Here is a 25,803-nt window from a genome sequence, read left to right on the forward strand (position 1 = left end):
TTTGAAAAAAAAAAGAAATTTGGGATATCCAAAACCCTTTAGTCTTAGAAAGCTCCATCTCTATTTACGAAGAACACTTATCTATACTTATCACTCGTGCTGTGTTCGTTGAACGAATTGAAATGAAATAAGTAATGAAAATAGATATCCCTATTTCTATATTCGGTATAAAGCATGAAACATAAATTTTGATTTCATTACTTTCTTTGATTACAATAGATAAAATGATAAATCACTAAAAAAAGCCAAATGATCAAAATAAAAAGGATATATAGCATACTTGGTGTTTCATGAATCAACGGAGACTTAGTTTTATCGTAGTATTTTATTTTTATTCTAAGAATTTTCCCTATTTTTTAATATCCTATTTACTCTTGTTTTCTAGTGTACTTCAATATTAAATTTTTTTTTTATTTAATTCTCTCCGATTAGGTTTAGGTGTATTAAAGAATTTATTGATTCAAGATTAAATTTTGGAACTCTTTTAAGTTTTTCCTGATTTATAATATAAACAATATTTTTGCTTTTTAAAAAAAAATGATAATAGAACACATCCCCCTCTTCAATTCGTCAAGCTCAAATTTAAAAACTTAAATATATAAATAATGTAAATTTGCCAAAGTTTTAGCCAACCTAAATGTACAATATTTTCATGTGATGAGGAAACTTTCGATGCATAGGATCCCACAATAAACTGCCTGCAGGCAGCAATAGCGAGGGTTGATAATTGCGATCTGAGAACATTTGACTTTGTAGATATATAATTATATTTACCTCTAATTATATCACCTTGATTCTGGATCTTCTTGAGACTTGAAATACTTTTGAATTCAAGTAGACTGATCAGAATGAATTGAAGAAGAAAATTATTTGATATTACTCCTGCAACAAATAAGCATTTTACCTTGTTCTATTTTAAGTGCTCGTTTAGGATTTTGAAATTATATTAATTATTTTTTTTAATTTTATTCGTATTTATTAGTCAAATTAGAAGAGGAGCATTTAATTTTAAAATGAGTAATTTAGACATTCTACCATATTTTTAGAAAATTAATATATTCTAATTATTTTTTTATTATTATAAAAAAATCAAATGTTGCTATTAAAGTGTAATGAGAGGTATTAAATAGAAATGACATCAACAATCCTTTACAGATTCAGTGACAAGCTGGTTCTGATGCAACTCATGTGGCTCTCACTATTACCCACATGATGTATTTATTAGTAATTCAATTCAATTAAGCATACTTTATGATTACTATTGTTAATATTTTGACTCCAGACAGCAACATTTACAACCGCTGTCATTCTCAATATATATATATATATATTATTGGGCCAAAAACTCTGAAGGAAGTGAATTTCATATACACAAGAAGAAGTAGATATATTTAAAAAAAAAAAAAAAAAAAAAAAAAAAGAAGGAAGAAGAAGATATGGAAAGGACTGGTAAGATTCTAAAATATAGATATGTAAAGATTAACTTTTGCAGCTCTTATTATTGAATTGAAAATTTATGAAATGTGTAGAACTCTTTAAATCTAAAAACAAGTCAAATATATTGATAACAAGAACTTACATTTTTCCATGCTTGCATATATATATATATATAGGTTTACATTAAAGAATAATGTTTCATTCACTTATTTATGTTATTAATTATTTCCTTGATTCAATTAATTTGTATAATTAAAGAGGCTCATTAATTAATCAATCCATCAGACTGTAGCAATAGTCCCTTCAGGTATTGTCGATGAAGATTGAGTTTTCTGAAACCTGCAAGCCTGACAAATAGGTGACAAAAGAGATGGAGTTTTATACTTATCTTCACCACCCATGATTGGCATAGCAACACCAATTTTAACAGGACTTACATAACCAGGCCTATAAGTCTTCCCCAATATTCCTTCCACAGAATCAGATAATTTCTTAAACCTAAATTGTGTCTCCAAATGAGCAAATGCATCATTATTAGGTAACTGGTAATTATGAACTAAGTTTTCTTTCTTCCCAATTGGCGTAACTTTTATATCCATTTCCACTAAACCTCCAATTTTTACTCTTATACTATTTCTGTAATCAGTTCTTTCAATCATTACTTCTCTTTCTTGATCACCAAGAGATCTCCATTCTGCTTCTGCGTTATTAGGGATTGTAATCTCTTCTCCATCCCATTTCGCCATTAAAGCATCAAGGTTACTATTCCATTGTGAAATTTTCTTGGCAGCAATTACAAGATTATGGGTATCAAACATTATGGAAAGTGCCTGTACCCATGTAAAATCTCTTGTTCTTCTTTCTGGTCTAGTTCCAATGAAATGTGCATTGATTTGAAGATTATAGTCTGATACTATAGCGAAGTTTCCTCCTTTTTCTCCATGGAAGTAGAACATTACTCCATCACCACCAACAAACCGAGGATCATAGCACAATGATCCATATCCATTGCAGTTGGGTTTTCTCCCTGTAATTCGACGTTAATTATTAATAGAAGTAAGAGAATGACTTATTCTATAGGCCAAATAGTAAACTATTGTTTAAGAAAAGGTTACTAAGAACTTACACTTGCAAGTTGCCTCACACTTGCTGCTGCAATCAACATGGCATCCCTTCTTTTTCTTGTTGTCCTTAGGCTTCTTTCCAGGGCACTGAGGTGGACATACCAGTGTTTTCATGTTACAAGCTCCCTTTTTCTTGCATTTAGCTCTTTCTTGTCCTGTCTCTAGGGGTTCCATTTCATCAAAGTCGCCATCATCAGAATTGTTGTTCTGATTTCCATTGTTGTTCTGAGTGCCATTGCCATTTTTGTTGTCATTACCTCCATCACCTCGAACAATGGTAGCCTCCGCTGCAAGTAACGCAATAAACAGAGCAACCAAAATGTGTGGCCTTATCTGAGCCATATTAGTTACTTCCTTTTGTTGATTTTTCAAGAATTAGTAGATATAATAAGAAGATATATATAAAGATTATTCTGAGCCATTTTGCTCTGCAAATCAAAGTATTTATATAAGCACCAGTAGGTCTCATAATTTTGATTTGGCTGACTTTGGAAAGTAGATTATTTTCTTGAGAAATAATCGATCTTAAGACAACTTAAAGGTTATATGTTTGCTTCAGTTCATCAAAAGGAGCTTAAAAACTTGTATAAGCAGAAATTTGAAAGAGATGATATTAATTTTAGAGGCTTTAACGTTCAAAAATGATCAAGATTTCATTTAGCAGATGACAATTTTCAATTTGAAAATGGCACATTCAGAGAATGTGAACGTTCACAAGAGCTCTAATATGCCTCTCTTGCTAATTTTGAAATATAAATTGATAAATTACATCTTAAACTTTAATATTCCATTCTTAATATATACATAACTGTAACATTTAATTCCCAATATATAATTTTGTCTTTGGTTAATGAGTTGTTATATTAAAAAATCTTTTTACTTCCGGAAAATAATTTATTCAAAATATATTATTTAGATTTTCTAATATTTAAGATGCAAAATACGGTAACCATCAAATTAAGTTATTTTAAAGAAAAACAACTTTCCCTTTTAAAAGGGAAAAAGGGAAAATACCTTTCGACATTAAAATTTTTCTATTTATTTTAAATATGATATTGAAAATTTTATTATAATTTTATAAACTCGCATTTACATTAATCTATTATTTATTGGTAGATATCATTATCAATCACTATTAATTGCCATCAATCACCATTGATTACCACACTTTATAATTTTTGTATCGTATTTAAAAATAAATTTTTATAAATTTTCATTTTATGATTTTATAGATGTAAATTTCAATATTGTAACCAAAAATCTAAACAATAACCATTTTCAAACAGTTCGGAAAATTTGGTTAATTCGATGGATTCGTCCAGTTTAATTTGTGAATCGAAAATCCATCTTCCGTTAGACAGATAAATTTTAATTTGTTTGGTGATTGGTTCATATTTCTGTTAAAACGTAATTTAATCATATTTAACAAATTAATAGAATCAGAAAACAAATATTAGGCCAAAGTGATTCAATTATTGTAAATGATTCGATAAATTTGATTACATTGGCCAATTTAATTAAATAGACCGATTTGATTCGGCTTGATTAATAAAAATATTAATTCGGCCAATTTAATTCGGTAAAATTCAGGTTGAATATGTTATTCTATTTAAAAATTCCACCTAAATAGACTGAAACGACCAAATGATCATCCATCAGCCAAACAATAAAAAGCAAGTGATTAAGAGAGTAAAAACCACAAATGAGCTATAACTCGATGATACTAGAGTCGTCACCATCGATACAGAATTGTAAGATTGACCTAACGAATCAAAATAAATAGTGAAAAAAACCAAATTAAAATAAAATAAAATAAAAAGAAGTTCAATGTAATTTAACTTTTCTTTTTGTTTAAATAAATTATTTATATTTCAAATTTATTTATTTATAAAGAAAAAGCAATTCCAAACAAGACTGCCTCCAAGGTTAATTCTCAATGGAAGAAATCCAAGTTCCATGCTTGTATGTACGCAATTCCCCTTCATCAATTCATATAAAAAATAGGGCTTGCAAGTTCCAAACCCCCCCCAAAAATGCGATGTTGATCCTTATGACCCGCACAGATCTACTTATTTTCCTATTAATAAATACATGCTACCTTCCTGATATTTTGGTTCATGCACTCCCCCTGTTCATGTGATTGAAAGCTTCCGGAAAACGAAAAAGCATACAAACAAACACAATAATGCATATACTTTAATGCCATGAGATGCTCATAGCTAGATAAGGAACCGTCGGTTGCCATATTCCTTGCTTAAAACTTTAAATCCCAAGCCTAGCTTAGAACTATAACATCCGAAGCCTAGCAAAATATTATCCGCTTTGGACCCAATTCACACGGTTTAGATTAGTAAAATGCATTTTGGGCTTAAAGGTGAGGTTCTAGCCCAAGAATAAAACTGTGCGGGTTGAGCCAAAAGCAGACAATAATTTGCTAAGCCTAAGATGTTACGAAAACAGTTCAGAAGAGGGGGAAATTGTAGCATTAATCCAGGCATAATAGTTGGTTGCCTCCAATTTCAGTCCCTCACAATAAAATTACATAAAACAGCTTATCATAATCCAAATTCCATCAAGGATAAAAGAAAATGTACTAATGTTTGCATTATTAGCTCAAACAGAACAATGGGATCACATTAGTTTATATATATCACCTTATGCATGCAGATGGATGAACTTAGCATGATATGTTTATGGCCAATGTGATTAAATTTCACTGTTTTACCACATATTTCTATATGAAGAAAAGCTTACTTCTTTTCCTTTGATTCTTTGAACATTATGTACACAGATGGGTAACCCGAATGCATATCTGTCATTTGACTTGTAAATCTATACTGCCAACCTAAGAATAACTGACCTTTCGATGGGTATCTGATAATTTAAGTAACAGAAGACTGTAGGTACACAGAAAATTTAATTTCTTTACCCATCTTCATTAGGATAAAAACCGGTTAAAAAGATTATAAAGATGCCAATTATCTGATCGCAACTATTGATAGATGGGAAGATCAATCCTTGGTTTTTCGTCGAAGCTTTGATCTACTGATCCCCCAACTTGGACAATGCTGCTTGAGGCTTCTTCTCCAGCATCACTTCCCATCTTCAAGAAGTAACTGTGCCTGCATGAACATAAAATTAGAACCTCAAATGAGAAATATTTAAAAAAAAAAAAAAAAAAGAAAAAAAAAAAAGAACTGGGGACTGGGAAAAAAATATACCATCGAGTATCGGCTGTAAGTTCAGGATGGAAGGCAGTTCCCAGCAAATTCCGTTGCTTTACAGCCACAACTACTTTCTTTTCAGGCACAGCATTTTCCTGAATATGCAGAAATTATCACAAAGGTAAACCATTGGCATACAATAGGCAAACAATATAAATCTTCCCATTTCGATACTATGCTTAAGGTCAATATAAACTTCTGTTAATGCAAAACCATGTAACTCAGCATATCCTTGATTTTCATTTTTCACTTTGTCGCCTTCCAGTAGGGAAGGAAAAAATTGTAAAAGGAGAGCAAGGAGTTCACATGACGAAACCAAAAGAAAAAAAAAATGCAAGCAACCAAAACATTTACCACAGAAAGCTATGTCCTCTAACATCCATATAATAAAAATCATTCATCCAAGTTGGCCTCACTGCTCACTGACCTACAGGTCCAATAAGAATCAAAAGACCTATATTCACTCATCAATTATTTATGGACACTTCTAAGGCTTCTTCCACAATTAATCACAACAGGGAGAACTGTTGTTTCATAGGAACTTCTGTAGAAATGTAGTTCAATGGCTACCTCAAAAGCTCAAAGATGTTTTCAAGATTCTGTTTTAATGGATTATCAGAAGATGGTGTCCGCAATGTAAAACCAGGAAAGTCCAAGATCATCTTCTGTCTTCTATTTTCTATAAGCCACCAAGAAACCTCATGGTGGTAAACTCACCAATTCAATCATCAAAGAGATAATAATAGTACCTAATGCTTTGCATCAGAAACTCGCTCAGGCTAAAGAAAATCATATCATTTCAATCATCAAAGAGGATAATAATAACACCTAATGCTTTGCATCAGAAACTGGCTCAGGCTAAAGAAAATCATATGCAAAAATTCTTGTGAAATCGATCCCACTTCAATACATGTGTTCTACATAGGTGAAGTCCACAGTCTCATTAACAGAAAAAGAAACAATTATCTGATCTTTAAATCCATCTTTACATCATTCTATCTATGATCAATCACTGACTTCTAGAACAGTGCAACAGAACAATTAATGACAATAATATAAATCATTAGGTATAATCCCTTCTTGATTTCAGTTCCCAGCTTATACCCTTGAGTGTTTGAGCAATCAAATCCATCTTACGAGTGCAATGATTAATGATATCTCATAGAAGAGGTCTGTTAAACACAAAGCTTATCACTCCAACTATAAGAATCTAGCTGTGAAAAAATAAAACAACAGGGTTTTGCAAGCTAGATTGAAGACATATTTTTCCAAACAAATTCAAATAAAATCTTGGTCAACTGCACATTTCCAGTTCTAACTTCAGAATTCAGGTTTACCTAATATCAGTTTGGCAGGGCTGTAAATCAGTTAAGCCACACGAGGCTCCGATCGAAAAAAGCTTGTTTGAGCTAATTTTATAAGCTTAACAAGCTGAACTCAAGTTCCAGCCTGTAAAGGGCAATTTTTTTTACTGTAAATTGTAAAGTTGCTGAGCTCAAACTTGATTTTTCAAGCTCAAGTCGAGCTCGAGCAACAAGCTCGGTTTGGCTCGTTTACAGCACTAAAATTTAGCAACAGCAGCTAAGATCTACCCACAGACTCCTCCTACTTGTCAATCGCACAGAAATCACCCTAGAATTGGGAGAGCACAGATAAATCTCCAATCTTACTTATACCTATTAAGGCATTCCACCGAATCAACAGCAAGCATGGTTCACAAGTAAAGGCCATTACATAATGGGTATTGAAGGCAATACATTATTTACCATTTTGTCATGGTGATTTTTAAATCACAGAGGACACAGCACAGTGCAGTTTTTTAAGCCTGTAACAGCCATTTACACACTCTCTTAGTCTGCTATGTGACATTTGTTTCTCATCAGTTCTACAAATGAAAAAGAAGAGTGCAAAGCATAGACAATTCAACCCAAGAGAGAGAAAGAGGGAGGGGGGGTGTGAGACAGGCATGCCTGCCCTTGGTCATTCTTTTTCTCCTCTTTTTTTTTCCCTTTATTTTCTTTTTACAGAGCTGACAACAACGAGCCTCTTTTTGGATTTTATTTGTGCTTGCTATTAGCTTATTTAAATGAAAACAAGGGAAGCATGTGCATTCTTGCCACTCAATAATTTGTAAATCCTCTACAAATTTTAATTCTCACAGTAAACATCTATTGTGATTATTAATGTCTTACATATTTAAATTTCTCCCATGCCTTAAAAAAAAAAAAAAAAAAAATCACAATAGCACTGGCCAATATCACTAAAGTTTGACTGTAGCACAACATAATGACAGTCCTGCTATTCAAAATGCTGATGCAACCAAACTATTACTGGACTCTGAAAATTATATGGTGTCTAAAACTAGTATTAGACACCATGTCCTGCCCAACAACTTGAACAAACAAATTAAGAGTCAATCTCAGCCATATATCTATAATCTCTTCATAAGGTATATTTAATACATAACCTAACCAATCACATCTAAGACATATAAGTTCCAATTATTAATTTTCCATATCTGAAGGACACTTCAGTTCCTTTTAGAAAGTCTCCACTCCAGTTTTGGCAATCATCTCTTGTCAAGTTTACATGGCTGAGTGAGATACAACAACAAAAGAATGCAGTTCAGCTAGAAAAACACCACTTCATGGAAATTTAATTCCCCAGTGATCTCTCACACAAAAGAAACCCCTTCAAATACCACGACACAATCATAAATGTTACTTTAAACAAGCAACATTCCAGAATAAATCATATTCTAACAGTGAAATTTCTTACTTTTTTGCCATTACAATGGACAGGCAAGTACTAAAGGGAAAGATCAAGTAAACACATTCAGTAAATACAGCCTAATTAAATATCAATATGAGCCATAATATTCAACAAAGACAGGAAACAAACAAGAGATTTCAATAGAGGAAGAGAACAAAAGAAAAACCTCTTGGATTTGAACAGCAGAACTTGAATACAAAACATTGGTAGATGGAACTGGATACTCAGCCAGCACTTCAACTCCAGGCCCAACTTCAATAACTGCAGGAGCACGAATGAAAACTCCACGGAATGTTTCCGGGCCACCTTCCTTAGTTACAAGATCTGGAACTGAAAGATCTGCCTCAAAGCTTTGAATCTGAGCATAGGAGGGTACAATAAGTAACATAAAGCTTCCAAACCTTCAAATGTTCAAAATATGAGTCCCTATGGTGAATTAGCAAGTGATATATGATATGGCCTTGATACTCTTGCTTTCGAAACAAAAATACAATTAAGTGGCTACAGTACTAATATTGACTCTAACAGCTGCAATGTTCAATAGATATAATCATATACTACTAATGCATCTGTTTGTCTGCCATACATTTTACAAAAATTTGGAAGGAAATCATTCACTATGAATGTCAGCATAGAAGATATTTGCACTACTGCAAATATATATATATATATATATATATATATATATATATATATATATATATATATATATAAGAAAATAATTACAGTTATTTTTATATATCAAAATATGTAATATTAGAGAGTCAAAATTAAAACAAAAACTAAAATGCTTGTTATAAACCTCATATCAAATTTTCAACTGTTACCAAATTCAAATCTTTGTCACAAGATAACTGAATATGCTACTGCAATACAGGCTTGTGATGTAAGTTTTCAAACATGTTTTACTTAACTTTTTTACTTGCTCAACTTTCTTTGTTGCTATTGACCAAGGTACAAACTGGACATATTGTAAAATTTTACCTGACTGCCAAAATAATTCCTATGGACAGTGCAATCCAGGCCACCAATCAATTCTTGTCCTCCAGTTTTCTGCCCTGAAACCGGTAGACTACTCATTTTACATTCGAAACCAAAGAACGCAAGTTAACCTATTGTCCCCAAACCCTTGCATAGACCTCTAAAATTTAACTCTGATACAGTAAAACAAGATAAGGAATAGAAACCAACCAAAAGCCTTATCCGCCAAGAAGATGAGACCTGCACATGTTCCCCATACAGGCTTTCCTTTCTTAACAAACTCGCGCAAAGCAGGGAACTGCAATTGAGAAATGAACAGCTAAACCCATCAGATAATTCATTTATAAATCCACATTTTCATGTTCGATGTTAACGAAAATTTCATTTAGAATGCTACATGTTAATTCTATGGACTTGGTTAAGCTTGAACCAAATTCTATCGGAATTTCTGAAATTTGCAAATGAACTCTAAACTTACCAAAAGCACAAGCTACTAAAGCTAATGAATTCTAAGTATAAAGCTACATATTTAAAATCAATTTTTAGTTAATCTAAACAAGAAAATTCACTTGCAAAATGAATTTTCTAATAAAATCCATTTCCAAATGGGATGAAATCAAAAATGGATTTACTCCAAAAACTGTGTGAAAGAGAAATTAGAAAATTCACACTTAACATGCCGAACAAATATTGCAAACAAAAATCACCAACAAAATAATAGACCATAAATATTTTCTGCAACTGATAAAGGACATTGCATAAATTTGCATCACTCGGAAACGTAAACGTTAGAGAGAGAAAGAGAGAGGGAGTGACCAAGTTGTGATACTCGGCGAGCTTAGCCATAGTAGTGCTTTCACCGCCAGGAATAATAAGAGATGTAACATTATCCAGCTGCTCTGGCTTCCTTATTTCCACTCCTTTGACACCCAATCTTCTAAGCGCTGCCAAAACATATGCAAACAAGAAATGATTCAGATATAGTAGAGCAGTACATAGAAGAAAATAAATATGAAAAAATAAAGAAAACTAATTTGAATAGAAAATGTTTTAAGGAAACATAGGAAGAATGCCTGCAACGTGTTCGTTGAAAGAACCCTGAAGAGCGAGGACGCCAACAGCCATTGGTCTGGAAAGAGCTGGCGGCTAATAGCGTTCGATAGAGAGAAAGAGAGAGTCGTAAAATTTTGGAAGTCTCGAACCTTTCGTTTCTTATGGCGCTCGTGGAAAAAGACCCTTTACCACTCCCTCCCACTCTTCCTTTCTCCTGTTTTTTGGTAAATTACTTTTTAGTCCCTAAATTTAAGTTAAATCAACTTCTTCATACCTATTTTTTGATAAATTTTGGTTCCTAAAGTTTTAAGTTAAATCAACTTCTTCATACCCATTTTTGATAAATCACACATATTCTTCCTCATGCTTCACGGCCATTAAGTTTAAAAGGGATTATTACTTATGTAGTTCCTAGATTTTGTATGAATACACTAATAAGGATCTTAATTTTTAAAATTATATTATTTAGTCCCTATAATGAAATTTTATTACATTATAAAGTCCAATGGTTAGTTTTTCATTAAGTGATTTTGAAATGGTCACAAGTACTCCTAAATATAATTACTATGTAGTCCCTATAGTTTGGTAAAATACAATAATAAAGACCTCAAATTTTTTAATTTTATATTATTTAGTCCTGTATAGTAATTATCGTCGGGATGTTCTTGCTATTTCACAATTACTTAATAGAAAAACTATTACTTAACAGAAAAAACTAACTCTTGGATCTTATAGTGTAATAAAATTATAATGTAGAGACTAAATAATATAATTTTAAAAACTGAAATTATTACCGATATGTTTATAAAAACCTAAGAATCATATTGTAATTACACCAATTTAAAAATTCCATAGTCTAAGATTTATAACTTTTACCGTTGGTGACAAAGAAAATACATTTTAATGGTAAAAATATCCTTAGTTGGCTTAACAATGCTCATTTGCTCTAAGCAAAATAGCAATATCCTCACTGCATCAAATTGGCTTAATGCTACTATCTTTCATAACCAATAAGCACAATCTTTATCTCGGTCTCATTGCACGATGCTAATTCAGGATTGATTGAGAAATCATCAGAGCCCTTAATTTTTTGTTTCAAAAACTTATTTTGCCTACTTTTATTAAACCCACATCATCAATATCATCACTCAGTAATTATAGCTCACAGAGATTAGAGAAAATGAGAATTACGATAAATTTGTATGTGAGAGTGTTGAAGTCGGCCCAAACTAAAGGCCTCACTTGATAAAGCTTGAAAAATGCCAAGAGGGTGATTTAGGCCTAATACCTTTAAATTGTAATATTGCATATATTTATGACATTTTTAGATTTTTGTATGATTTTCTAGAAGATGACCTTCCTTGGAGGGCACTCTTAGAATCTCTGTAAATAGAAAGAAGTAATGCTATAAATGAGATGTGAATTTATAAAAATAAACTCAAATGTCCCGTGTATTCAAGTCACGATGTGTCTCTATTTTTTCAATCCCATAATTTCTTATATTTCTATGTTGTTCCTCTTATTTTTATTTTTCCCTCTCCTAAACTCTTCTTAATATCATCTCTTCTTTTCAAACTAAATAGGCTTCAGCCCGTTTGTCTACTTATCTTAATTTACTTTTAATAGATGCAGGCCCAATAAATTTATAATTGTTTCTGACCGAACAACTTTTATGGCATGCTCAGCGGAAAAAACTAGAGTTTTATTTAAAATATCGGGATAATAATGAAATCGACTGATACTATTAAAAAATTTCACGTGCTCCATCAAAGCTTTAACCTTTAGAATAAACAAATCGGTTCATCTAATGATTTTTGCTGACATATTTGAAAAAGCCTTTTGCCCGATTGTGGAAGACATATGGGCAGCCCATGCGGACATGAAAAATGTTTATAATGGACCTACATGATAATATTGGCCTTTTTACGAATTATTGTAGCAGAATGGACAGATTGTAACGACTCGGTCGAAGATTGACTTAGGAATCACTACCTTTGATTGTTTTGCAAGCGACCGATCTAAGATTATGATCTATGCTTGGGAGCATGGTTCAACATTAGGACCAAATGAACGACCGAATAGAACAAAATGCTGCCTTAGAAATACAATGATCATAACTTAAGAGTTATAAAGAATTGAATCGTGAGGAATTCGACCAATCCCAGACAATTGACTTAGTGGACAGCTCTTACTTACCACAAGGAGAAAAGAACTATCAAAGCTAACTGAAACTAACACGGATAGTTAATGAGGGCTACGAGTTCGAGTACATGAAAGTAATAAGCTATTACAGTAACGACAAACTTGGTAGTAATATGTTAGTTTTTAAATTAGATTTGTGTTTGAATCGAATATTAGTTAATTTTCATGTATTATGTAGATGTGACTTGTTTTGTACTATTAATTGCTCTGTTTTGGTGGATAGTTAATTGTTTAACGAGACTTTTAGTTGAATTGCAAATTTTAAATTACTAATCTAATTAATCATTACGAAAAATATAGATAGAATAACGAGTATGATTTTGAAATTAGTTCGAGTTTTTCTGTTTGGTCTGTATAGTGAAATGCGTGTATTCTTTAACTATATTAATTTTGTAGAATATGAATGGTTTTTCATTAGTTGCTCAAAATATTATAATTAAATTATTGAAAAAAAATTATGAATAAATTAATTCGTATGAAGTATGTTTAAAGATGGAACATTGTGCATTTGTACCGTGACAAAAATAAAAGCAACTAATTATAATAATTAATTAAATAAATTTACTACAAAATTTTTATACAACAAAATTTATACGGTACATTTCATAATAATAATGACATTTCATAATTTATGTTATAGAATGAACAAAATGTAATTTATATTAAAATAAATTACAAACAATGTTTCATATATATAGTGTAAAAATATAAATTTATAAAAATACAGTTTTATTTTTCATCTATTATTTTTCGCTTCCCAAACAAAATAAAATAAATTTATTTTACTGCTTCCCTTTTATTTTTTTTTTCAAACCAAATAAAGAGTATAAAATAAGGAGGTAAAATAAATAATACTTGCATTAATTTTCGCATTTTGAGAGGAGGATATTCCTGTTGTATACAGAAATACACAGTTAAAATTCTTTAGGGGTTGACACTTGCGAACAACTGTGAAGGTGAATGATTAAAATAAAAGAGAAATTTAACCTTATGTGGACTTGGTCAATCATTATTAAATTAATTACTAGTTTGGCTTTTTTTGTTTATTTATTCAGCGTAAGTGAACTAATTCCATTGGTGCAACGAACCGTATTGTCCGAGACTTCTGTTGGTTACAGGTAGCACTTGATCTGATTTGATAGGAGCTTTGAAGGTGAAATGTTATTCTGATATTTCTAATTAGCCAGTTGGCTCGAATTCAATGGTTCAAAGAGCGAACCCTGTGGACTGTACTTGTGAGGACAAATTGTCACCGATCCAATCCATCACACCAATTGAAAAGGAAACCCACAATCAATTTCATTTTTATTTTTCATAATAAAATTCAAACCCAACACTACAATTGATTTTTATAATAAATACATGTAAATCATATTTTTTGACAAGTAATTTCTAAGAAAATAATATTTATATATATATTGACTCCTCAAAAAAAAAAAAAAATATATATATATATATATATATATATATTTACCGAGAAATTTATCATTTCAACCAATGAAAAATATATTATTTTAATTCAAACAAGATCTTCAAAAATGTGAAATATAAAATTTCATCGCATCAACTATAAACAATCACGGTTATGATTAAAGGTGAATATATCGAATTTACAAGATTTGATTTATTAATTTATTAATAAAATATTTACTGTTTATAACCGATTTTATACATTTAATTTAATGAATTAAAATTTTATTGAATTACCGGTAAAGTTATGCCATTTATCGAATTAATTGATTTATTATATTAGGGTTGACCTTTTTTTTTAAAAAGGAAAATTTTTAAATACCATCATTTTGAGTATATTAGTATATTAAAATTTTCTTTTGCTTATATATTTTGTCAAACCATTTACGATTACCATTTATTGTATAAATTTTAGCCATTTACCATTTATTGTACAATTTTAAAATAATTTACTGTACTATTTACTATTTTACTGAATTGTTTTTAAGGAACAACCTTTATTCGAGTTGCAAAGCCGGTTTTGGCCAGATCTATCTATCTATGAAGAGAAAAATTGAAAATTTAACGTTCTTTATTTGTTCAACATTTCATTTTTCTTTTTTTAGAAAATTTTAAAGTTTTTCTTTATTTTTTTTATGTTGTAATTGATCAACTTAAGTATTTTAACCAATATTTTCTTATAAATTATATATATTTAAATATTTAAATTATTGAATTTCATCTATATATAATAATTATCTCCCAGTATTCGAGTTGTATTTAAATACCACTAGAGGTGCAACAAAATTTATCCAATAAATTTATCCAATGTTTGAGTTGTACTTTAAAGGTATTTGAGTGGTGCTTAAATACCACTTACATTAAGCTTAAACATTTAAGTACCATCTAGATAAAGTTTTAATTTTATTACCTCCAACTCGATATAGATAAATATAATTTTATATAAATATATGATTTAATTAATTTATTATATTTTTAATTTTCGTTTAAATTCTAATTATAGGAATTTTTTTTTTAAATTTGAAGATAAAACAAAAAATAGTGAGTAAAAACTTGCTAATTAACATTGTATTTTAATTGTTTGAGTAATATACACTTTATTATTTAATTATTTTTCAAAAACCACAGAGTATAATTTCTTCCTCTTTTAATTTGACCATCTATGATAATCATCTTTATACCAAGTTTTGTATTTTTTTTAAATATTTATATGTTTGTTTATTTCTTTAATTATTTTGATAGATACAATCGTATTAAATTTTATTATTTTTTTTGGATTTTAAAATATAAAACAACAATAATTACATATCATTTTGATATTTACCATTATTAATTATTTCAAGTAGAAAATTTAATTTTTCTTTCTAATAATTTGATTATTCATAATAATTTAACAAAACTAATAATATAATCAATTACAAACAAAATAATGTTTAAATCGACTATTTTCCTAATACAGGTGAGTGATTCTTAATTTCTAACTGAAAATCGAGTTAAATAGTTATTTTAAAAATTTAATTATTGATCTTTTTAAAATATAAAATCATATTGTTTTTGATTTTTGGTTTAATTATCATATATAACTTACCAAATTTATTTAACGTATTTGATTTGGAATAACTGAAACCATATCGAATTAATCCATTTAATTCAGTTAGATCAATTACTATCTAATTTGATTTTAAATTTAAATACCATAAAAATATATTTAGATAAATCAATACTAAACTAATTTGGTTAGATTAACCCAATGCTCAAACCTAAATTCCTAGTCATGCCTTCATTGTACAGAGGGAAGCGACAAGGGAAAAACATATCGCTATTACGCACGTCGGGTCACAGGCTCACATCTTCACCAGATAGATACTATTCGATGAGAATTTTTCTAACTTTGTCTCCAATAATATATTCTTAATTTGATTTATTTATTTATTAATTTTTTAACATTAGTATTACATATTCTCCAAACGAACCTTTCCTTTCAAATTTAGTTACGCCCACATGTACTTTCTTCAACTTCCAAAATACCCCCTTTCAACTATCAATCAATTTTTTCTCTTCAAATCTTGCTCTTTTAGGGTTTTTGTTTTTGAAGTTAGTTTATTGATATCTTCAACAACCCCTTTACATATCTCTGGGTTTTAGAATTTGGATTCCATTCTGTTCTTTTCTCTTTCGATCCATAGTTTAGGGTTTTTTTTTTTTTTTTTTTTTTTTTTTTTTTTTTTTTTTTCCATTCTCTTGATTCTTGAAGATTCGTCGGCGTTTCTGTTTAAGCCTTAAGGTTTGATTTTTTTTTTCTTTTGAAAATTAGTGCAGTTTTTGGTCGTTCTTGATAACATCTTAGAAATCTATCTAACTTTGTGTTTGTATTTTTTTTTTCTATGATGAAGGTAATAGTTAAGTTGTTTATAATAATTTCTATTTGTTTTGTTTGGAAAGACCAACGTATTATTTTTGTTGCAGATATAGGTATACCCTCTGTTGGTTGATTAAAACTGGAGTTATCAGCATGTTTGGCTCCGGCATTAGCAGATTTAATATCATAAATTTTTTCTTCCATTTGGCTGAATGGCATCCATTGCAATAGCGAAGCTGAACAGGGCTTGAGCCCTTTCTATTCCACTCTTGTTAATTCAGGTTTGAATGTTTATCTATTTGTTTGTTTATTATCGTTTTTTTTTTCCTTTTCTGATGTGGATGAAGTTAAGTTGATGATGAACATATGGATTCCTTTATAGGATCAAGAAAATAGTTTTAAATTGAATAAGTTTTATGCTGTGGGAAATAATAATGCAAAGGACAATGCTTTACATGCAAATAATCCTTAAAAGAAATTGCAATTCACGTGTTTTTCTATGTTTATGCTATGGGAAATAATAATGGTAAGGACAATGCTTTACATGCAAATAATCCTTAAAAGAAATTGCAATTCACGTGTTTTCCTATGTAACTGTGAACGCCATGTAAGTTGTAACAAGCTTTTGCACAATTTTTATGCAGAGGAGAATTCTTTTTCCCTCTGGTTCTAACTGTTTTACTGGTAGCTATATATTGTTGCTTTTTGGGTTTATTTTCTATTAACTTAAGGTAAATGTATGCTTTGCAGAACTAGGAATTGGTTTCCTTTTCGTGATTGAAATTCTGGTAACTGCTTGAAAGTTTTGTGCTTTTGATGTATCATAAGGACTATTCACTTGCTAGAGTAATGGGCTGTTGCAGCTGTTTTGGGTTCTCCTGGAAGCCCAAACGGAAAACAACACCCATTTCCAGGAGGAATCACAATCTCTCCCAGGAATTGTTTTTGGATGAAGAAATTGAATATGAGGAAAATGGCTCATATAATGGGGACATTACTGACAATGCTTATGGGGAGGACAGTGAGTTTCCTACCTTTGTCAAACATGCAGAAGAGATTTTAAGAATTAGAGAACAGAATGGAATGGTTTGCAGGCAATTTCCTGTCAAGGAAACCCATAAACTTGTTCGCACAGAGGTAACAGGGATTAATTATTGTGTTATTTGTCTTTTGCACATAATTGTTTATACTCTATGCTATTCACTTTATTGTGTTGGTTTAATATTATGAGCAACTAAGAAAATCTATTAAAATTTCAAAAATAATGTAGTCCAATCCTGGTAGATACCCTTATTTGATACTTTTATGAGTTACTAGTAGCATATACTTTACTTAACAGACTTGCATATCAGAATGAATAATTTCTGCAGGACTTAACAACTGTTTGCTGCATATTTGCTTCTTTGATTCCTTCCATGTACTGCATGTCTGTCCTTAATTTGCCATCTGAGTCGTTCCTTGTTAATTTGAACTTAAAACATTCCCACAGCCTTTTTCATCACCCTGGACTGGCTTTTTGCATCCAACATTTGTGATATTTTTATTTGATAGAATAACGTCCTAAAGGTCATATGTATGTGTTAATTGCTTGTTATCTTTGTCTTACAAATTTTTATGCATACGTAGCCTTGTTCATGCTGGACAGCTATGCACTGTGAAATTAGCAATAAGTAGTAATAATGAAAATTTGTTTGTTTGACTGCTTTTGCAGGATCAAGATGGTTATAAGATGGTCAATGAATACGTTCGGGAGCATAAGATTGGTGCTGGGAGCTATGGAAAAGTGGTATGCATAGTGCTGGAATATAGTTTATCGTAAGAACTGGTTGAAGTAATTGATGTTTAGTTGTTTGGCATTGCTCATCTTACAGGTTTTGTACCGGAGCACTATAGATGGAAAGTATTATGCAATTAAGGTAGCAATACAGCTTCATCATCTATCCCACTCCTTTAAACCCAAAATATAGGGGGAAGGGGAGAGAATGAAAGTGTTAATTTCTGCCTTGGGCAGATTATAATGCAATATATATCTGTGTATCAACTGTCCATTCATTATTTCTATGATTACATGTGAGGTTATCTGTGATTTGGGTGTACTTTTAAGAACATGGCTGTTCACTTCTGAATAATAATAGTCTAGCATTTCTCTTTAGTTCATCTGGATATAGAATTGCTGGATAATTGTGATATTTGGTGCGGTTCTTCTAATTTTTGTACCATTTAGAGGTTCCTCCCGGTTAAAAATGAGTTTGTATTTTTGAATTGCAGGCTTTTCACAAGTCTCACTTGTTGAAGCTGCGGGTTGCACCTTCAGAGACTGCAATGAGCGATGTTCTCCGTGAGGTATCTTCTTACTATCTTGTTTTGTGATATCAATGCAGTGGCAAGTTGCATAATCAGCGTTAACTCTTGGCAATACCTTTTTTGATTTTCCATGAGGTACTTGCTATACTTTAGTTCATTGGTGTAAACAATTGGGAGGAAAAAGAGGCACCTTAATATGCTCTCTTTCTCTCTCATTTTCTTGGGAGGGGCTGGCTTTACTGTTACCTTGTTTTGCATATATTTGTGACCAAATATTACTGCCTGTATAGGGTTCATAATGCTTCTTATAGCTAAATATCCAGCAAAATATCCAAGAGGCAAAAAATATCAGGATGTTCTATTATACTGTCTCATATTGGACATTCTATGTTCAAGAGCTTATTACTAACCTCATATGGCTGATTCTGTCCATGTTCATAATAGATTTGGTAATCTGTTTAGTTATTCATTATAAGTTTACTCTACCGTCGGATGAGGTTACATATTCTAGTGTTTTTCCCTTCTCTCTTTGTAGGTTCTAATCATGAAAATGTTGGACCATCCTAATATTGTCAATCTCATTGAGGTGATTGATGACCCAAACACAGATCACTTCTACATGGGTATTTATAACTACATTCTTTGTGCTTCCTACGTTTTTATTTGACCTTGCTTATGATATTCGTGCTGAACATTGTGTTTTTTTTACTACATACGTACGAAGATCTATGTTATTAGTTTTGTTATTGACTGCAAATTTGTTTTCTTTTCCAGTTCTTGAATATGTAGATGGAAAATGGTTTTCAGCAGATACTAATTCTCCCGGTGTAATTGGAGAAAACACTGCTAGAAAATACTTGCGGGACATTGTATCTGGGCTAATGTATCTCCATGCCCATGTATGCTCCTTATAGCACACATGCAATATTATGTTTTTTTACTCAACATTCTTGTCTAAATATGTATTCTTTGCATAAGTAATCTTATTTTAGTTATATGTATGACCGATTTTCACATGGTATATACATAATACTAGGAACAATGGTGTTATCCTGAAGTCTTGAAACTAATGTTTTTAGAAGTACATTCCTGTATATCACTATGTTTTTAGTTAATGGTATGCCTTCCTCTTATTCTTGCAATAGTTCCCTTTTCTTTCATGTTTGAAAGGCTGAAATAAATTTAGCAATATGAGCTCCCAAGATGGAAGCTGAAGTTGAATTCAAGTTAAGTGCAAAGCATGTGCCCTACTTTTTATCTCGACTTACAGAAGTTGGACTATGAGTACTTTAAATCAAGGTTTCACGTGTTGCAGGAGTACCAATTAAAGTCTTTGCATTTATGGTTTCCCAAATCTATGTATTTAACGATTGGTGTTTTATTCTTATGATTTTGCTAAGTTTTAGCATTGCATGTTGTCTTCTCTGCATCTATGGCAGTGGCATGCTGAACAATGAGCTGTAATTTTTGAAATATAATTTTATTTGGGTCTAATTAATCGGATTTCTCTGTTTCAATTGGCTTATGTTCAGTATTGCTATTCGGCTTTACTAGTTGGCTTGAACTACTTTTAATTTCAGCTGTTTCGATATTAATTACCACATTACTAGAGTATTGAAATTATTAAATAATTAATTACACTAGTGAAAACTTGTATCAGGGGAGAGGATGGAAGTTAAAATTTCTATCTTCATGATGATTATTGATTAGAGATGATATAGAAATTATGTATGTCAATTAGCTCTGTGATTTCTATGTCCTGTTCAAGATTTTTTTGTGGATTTTTTATTTCTTTCTTTTTGTACAATATCCTCTCCTGTGATTCAGAGAAGTGTATTATATAGTCTGTATATTGAACTTTGTTTCTTGTCTTTTTCTGTTACTTAACAGAATATAGTGCATGGTGATATTAAACCTGATAATCTTTTGGTCACTAGTTCCGGTACAGTGAAGATAGGAGATTTCAGTGTTAGCCAGGTATTCGAGGTAATAAAACCGCTTCTTGTCAATTTATTTTAAAAAAATGCTTGTGATGGACACAAGGGCTTTGACAATATTCTGTGATATTTTTGTTAAATATATATATATATATATATATATATATATATATATATATTTGCTTGTGTTATCATTGCTGTTATTATATTGTTATTTTTATCACTATTATTTATGTTCGGAGGTTTGGAAGGTCCTAATTTAAATCTCATGCTGTATGAAATTTTTTGAACTTTATAGTTTATTGATTCTCATTATATTCTTAAAGGAACAGCCATTTGTGAATGGTGATAAGGTGCACCTGGTTGTTGCCACCAAGTATCTTACTCCTATTAAGCTCAGTGGTATTATTGCTGATGGAATATTGTTGCCATAATGTGTTATAACCCTTGTCAGAAGTTTTTTCTTGTGTTTTCCATTGTCTTCTTATCCTGTTCTGGGATACTTCTTGTTGAATATGACTGCTGCTAATTTTGGGTTCTGCAGTGCAAAATCATTTGAGATTATTAAAATAAGGTTTAGATGTTTTGCTTGTGAATTGAGGAACTTTAAGTTCACAAAACTTTTTGAGACATATCCCTAAATGCAATTCAGATGATCCCTGTCTTGCAAATATTGGTTGACGTCTTTTACAATTAGACTTGATGATAGGTGCTGCTATTTTGGATGTGTATTCTATGCTAAATAAAGGCCTTATTCTTGCTATTGTGGTACCAAAAAAGTCCTTGCTCAAATAAAAATGCATTGTATACTGGTAAAGAAACATAAAGCATTTGTCCTAGGCATGGATGTTTTGTTTTCCTGCTTTAGTTGTTCAGCTGACTATCAGAGAACCTAAGCTCAATCTAGAATGGTGCTGTATATTTAGATACACAGATAATTGATGTGTCATTGAATTACCATCGCTCAATGCAAGTCTCTGACGGATGCATGTGTTGGTGAGAAAACAATGTTTTTCTTTCCTTGATTATTGGAAAGGTACAATTTTGCAGTATAAATTGATAAATGGATAATTTGATGTTTGAAAATTAGTATACTTTTTGTTTCTTTTCATAAGCAGTTCTATTTCCTGTACTTGTCTTTTTTACATCATGTGTTTTTGCAGGATGATAATGATGAGCTTCGCCGATCTCCTGGGACCCCTGTTTTCACTGCTCCTGAGTGCTGTCTAGGTAAGGTTTCTGACTGATAAATGCTTTACATGTTTAGAATAAAAGAGTTCTACAGGATTTTGTGGAATCCTTGGCAGTTGCTTATGCTTGAATTAATGAATTCTAGCATATTATTCATTTCAATTTCACAATTTTGATACAACTGAACCATTTTGCATCAAACTAACAACATTTTGTAAGCCATAATTGAATGTAATATAATCAAATGCATTTTAGTGTAAACATTACACTAAAAATGCATTTGATCACATTACATGGTATCCATTATGATTTCCCAAACATATCCTAAATGCCTCAGCAATCTATTGCTGTTTTCCTTTCCCCCTTCACTGCCCTCAGCAATCAAAAGGTTGCCTTGCTCTCCTCTCAGAGAAGTTTCATAAATCAGACATCTCTTTTACCCTCTCACCAAAATTCTCAGCTGTTTCATCATACAGGGGAAGGTTGAAGTCAATTGAAAACCTGTGACACATTTCAAAAATGACACACATTGGCTACAAAATGACACTTCAAACTGGACTACAACTGGCCAGTGCATCACTGCCCTCCCTAAGCTTAGCCTAAGACACTATTATTCACATTAGCAATGTAGCATTTGCCTTTGATATAGAAACTATCCTGGTTTTACTGAAACTTCATTTGAATGAACCCATTTGCTCTCCATTTTGGGGTGACTAAATTTGCGGGCCTTGGTGATTACTTTTTAACCAGATTTTCCCTGCCCTGCTTTTAATTCCCAAACAAGAGAAAATTACACTCTCCACCTTCCACTTCCTTTTCTCCATTCCCCAAATAATGTATTTGTCTTCACTTATCTTTTCAACTAGCTCAGCACATCTACTGTATTTTAGGAAGGGCAAATGGAATCGAAATCTAGTTTTGGTTAGTTTCGTTGAATACTATAAGATTTAGTTTTTGGAAGTGAAATGTACGTATTCATTTATACCAAACATGGAAGTATAAAATTCAAATGAATTTTACATAAGCGAAATTCTTTTATACCAAATGGGGTCTAGTTCATTCTAATGGTAATGAATTTGGTACTTGTATGTAATTGGTTTAAACATAGTGCAGCAACTGATGCTTGAAGTCGTTGGAGGGATTTGTTTAAAAATTATTCCTTGATTTTTCATCTGATCCAACAGGCCTGACCTATCGGGGCAAAGCTGCCGACACATGGGCAGTGGGAGTGACTTTATACTGTATGATTGTCGGAAAACACCCATATATTGGAGAGACGCTGCAGGAAACATATGACAAGGCAAGAAAATCTCCCTTTCAGAAATTGATTTATTCATTTTGTGTTCCAATGTAACCGCTTGACAATTGTCCTTCCCCTCTCTCTCCAGATTGTTAACGACCCTTTAGAGCTCCCAGATGAAATGAACCCACTGCTGAAGGACTTAATTGAAAGACTTCTTTGCAAAGGTGAGTTTATTATTCATAGCCAATAATTTGCACATCCAATTGGAGCTATCGAGATTCCTTGTGGCCTTGTTTTCTTTTTCATTTCCCTTGCTCTGTTCTGAATTGAGAATTGTTCTGTGCAGATCCAAAGCAAAGGATAACATTAGATTCTGTTGCTAAACACAGTTGGGTTATTGGAGACAATGGGCCAATCCCTCAGTATCTATGCTGGTGCAAGCGAAATAGCATTCAAAGGCAACAATCTAATGGAGCAGCAAATTCGAAACAAACATGAGATCACGGAATCAGTAGAGACTCTTCACTGACTAAATTGGTTTTTTAGTAGTTTGGACTTGTTCATATATATTAGGAAAAGAAACACTGTGCTCCATTTTCAATTTTTTTATTTTTCTTTCAATTTTTTACTCGGTGTTATCGGAGAATGAGTTGAAACTTGAAGGAATGGATCTAAGCTCTGGTGATTGAATGTTGAAAAAAAAGTAAAAACAAGAAAAATGGAAAGACTGCAGTTCTTTTGGGAGTTGCCGTAGTTGTGGTAAAATATTTAATTTTTGTATTTGACCTGGGATTGGAAGTATGATCTGAGTTGAGTTCTTGTCTGATGTAAACCTGTTATCTTTGTCATGTTTGTTTTTTCTCCTTTTTTTGTTATTTGATTGGCGATGAGCCTACAAATTTGTAAATAATGGGGCTTCCACAGCAAATTCTTGTTTGCTGCTATTTTATCTGTTTGTTCATTATAATGAAAAATGTATGATAGTTCATTTGTTTTCTACAAGTATTATGTTCAACCAAATAAGAATTATTCTATTTATGTTTTTATATTTTAAATAATTTAAACTTATAATATATTGTGACCAACAATCCCTAAGCAAATGATGTGGAGAATATCTAAATCAATCGAATAAAGCTCACATTAGAATATCTCGTGTTATATCATTGGGAATGCAATGTTGATAGTTGATGAGAATATCTTTGAAATGATCAATCTGTTTATTGAAATGATTTTAATGAAAGTTGATTTAATATAAATTATGCATATGAATTTTATAAAAGATTCAATATTTTCATATTCAGCTAAAATAAAATTATTTATTTTATATTTAAAAATTAGCTCATGGAAATTATGACGTATAAATTTCATACCTCTGAAGAGTACAAATTCATACCTTCAAAGGGTTAGCCTAATAAAAGCCATGATGGACAAACTTTCGGTGGTTTGATTACTGGAGCCGTTCAAGCAGTTAATTAACTCTTGTTTAAGTGAGAACTATATTTGTTCGCTAATCAGTCTTAAGGACATTCGATATGTAAAAAAACGTATAAATTTCATTGACGTCTAATAAAATAGTTAATTTTTAATTTATTTACGTCTAATAAAATAGTTAATTTTCAATTTAATTTAATTATCTAAGATATAAAATTTGAATCGGATTTTCAACGTCTACAAACCTACACTCAAAATTGGCAAAATGTTGTTAGTTTTTGAAGATTTTTTTAGAAAAATACACATGTTAAATACACGGAAGTGCCTATTGACCTTTCTTCTTTTTCTCTTTTTGGCATTTGAGGATAGTTAAACCCATGTTAAAGCATGTTTTAAAGTGGTCAATTTGCCACCAACATTTTTAATTTTAATTTTGACACTAGCTCTACCGTCCAACTGCTAAGTGATAAAACTACGTCGGCGCCTCCTTTTTGCATTAAAGATAAAAAGTCACCAGCCGTCCACCAGGGAAAACATAAATTTAATCTTAAATTTTGTTACTTTAACTTTGTGTCGTTGTCGATTTTTATTTTAACTTATCAAATATTTAAATTTACACAATCACACATATTAAACACTTCCATTTTCAAATTTATTTTATTAATTACTTCAACTTGTAAAATTAAATCAATTAAACACTCATTAAAAGTTAAAAATTATGAAAATTATTATTTTAAAAATAATGCTAATTGCATGTCAATTTGATATTTTACAAATAAAGGCCAAAAACTCTAAAAAAATACTGATTTTAGTATCGAAAAATGTGTAATATTACTAAAATTTATAAATTTATATATATAATACGTTATTTACAAAGTTTAAGACGCTACAAGGTTAAAGTTGTAATATATATGCACTTGGCATTTGCTCATGTACTCATGCTTGTGGAAATTGAAATACTACGAGTGCATTTGGTTTAACTGATTCCTGCAGTTCATAGCTGTTTTGTATCCGAAAGTTAAGTTGTAAGTCCCAATCAGTTGCCGTTTCTGTAAGCTACATTTAGAAGTTTTTT

General features: G+C 31.1%; 3 protein-coding genes across 3 annotated transcripts; 1 reads left to right on the forward strand and 2 right to left on the reverse strand.

The window, feature by feature from the left end:
* Positions 1-1,682: 1,682 nt before the first annotated feature.
* On the reverse strand, positions 1,683-2,903 carry LOC105628322 (uncharacterized). The gene is made up of 2 exons (XM_012209719.3): positions 2,564-2,903; positions 1,683-2,464 (listed from the first exon to the last, which is right to left on the reverse strand). The coding sequence occupies exons 1-2, from the start codon at positions 2,901-2,903 to the stop codon at positions 1,719-1,721; spliced, it is 1,086 nt and encodes a 361-aa protein (XP_012065109.1). The 3' UTR covers positions 1,683-1,718.
* Positions 2,904-5,140: 2,237 nt separating this feature from the next.
* Positions 5,141-10,772, reverse strand: PDX2 (pyridoxine biosynthesis 2). The gene is made up of 7 exons (XM_012209451.4): positions 10,612-10,772; positions 10,355-10,482; positions 9,749-9,836; positions 9,542-9,615; positions 8,724-8,915; positions 5,783-5,880; positions 5,141-5,683 (listed from the first exon to the last, which is right to left on the reverse strand). Exons 1-7 carry the CDS (start codon positions 10,661-10,663, stop codon positions 5,554-5,556), a joined length of 762 nt encoding a protein of 253 aa, XP_012064841.1. The 5' UTR covers positions 10,664-10,772; the 3' UTR covers positions 5,141-5,553.
* A 5,322-nt stretch (positions 10,773-16,094) lies between these two features.
* On the forward strand, positions 16,095-24,299 carry GRIK2 (geminivirus rep interacting kinase 2). Its single transcript, XM_089724600.1, has 13 exons — positions 16,095-16,547; positions 16,730-16,903; positions 17,373-17,759; positions 18,334-18,408; positions 18,494-18,538; positions 18,891-18,965; positions 19,462-19,549; positions 19,701-19,825; positions 20,817-20,912; positions 22,027-22,093; positions 23,239-23,354; positions 23,443-23,521; positions 23,644-24,299. The coding sequence occupies exons 3-13, from the start codon at positions 17,439-17,441 to the stop codon at positions 23,793-23,795; spliced, it is 1,239 nt and encodes a 412-aa protein (XP_089580726.1). The 5' UTR covers positions 16,095-16,547; positions 16,730-16,903; positions 17,373-17,438; the 3' UTR covers positions 23,796-24,299.
* Positions 24,300-25,803: the final 1,504 nt, after the last annotated feature.

Source organism: Jatropha curcas, chromosome 1 (assembly GCF_041381405.1).
Source record: "Jatropha curcas cultivar XTBG-Jc1 chromosome 1, XTBG_Jcur_1.0, whole genome shotgun sequence".
Lineage (NCBI taxonomy): Eukaryota > Viridiplantae > Streptophyta > Magnoliopsida > Malpighiales > Euphorbiaceae > Jatropha > Jatropha curcas.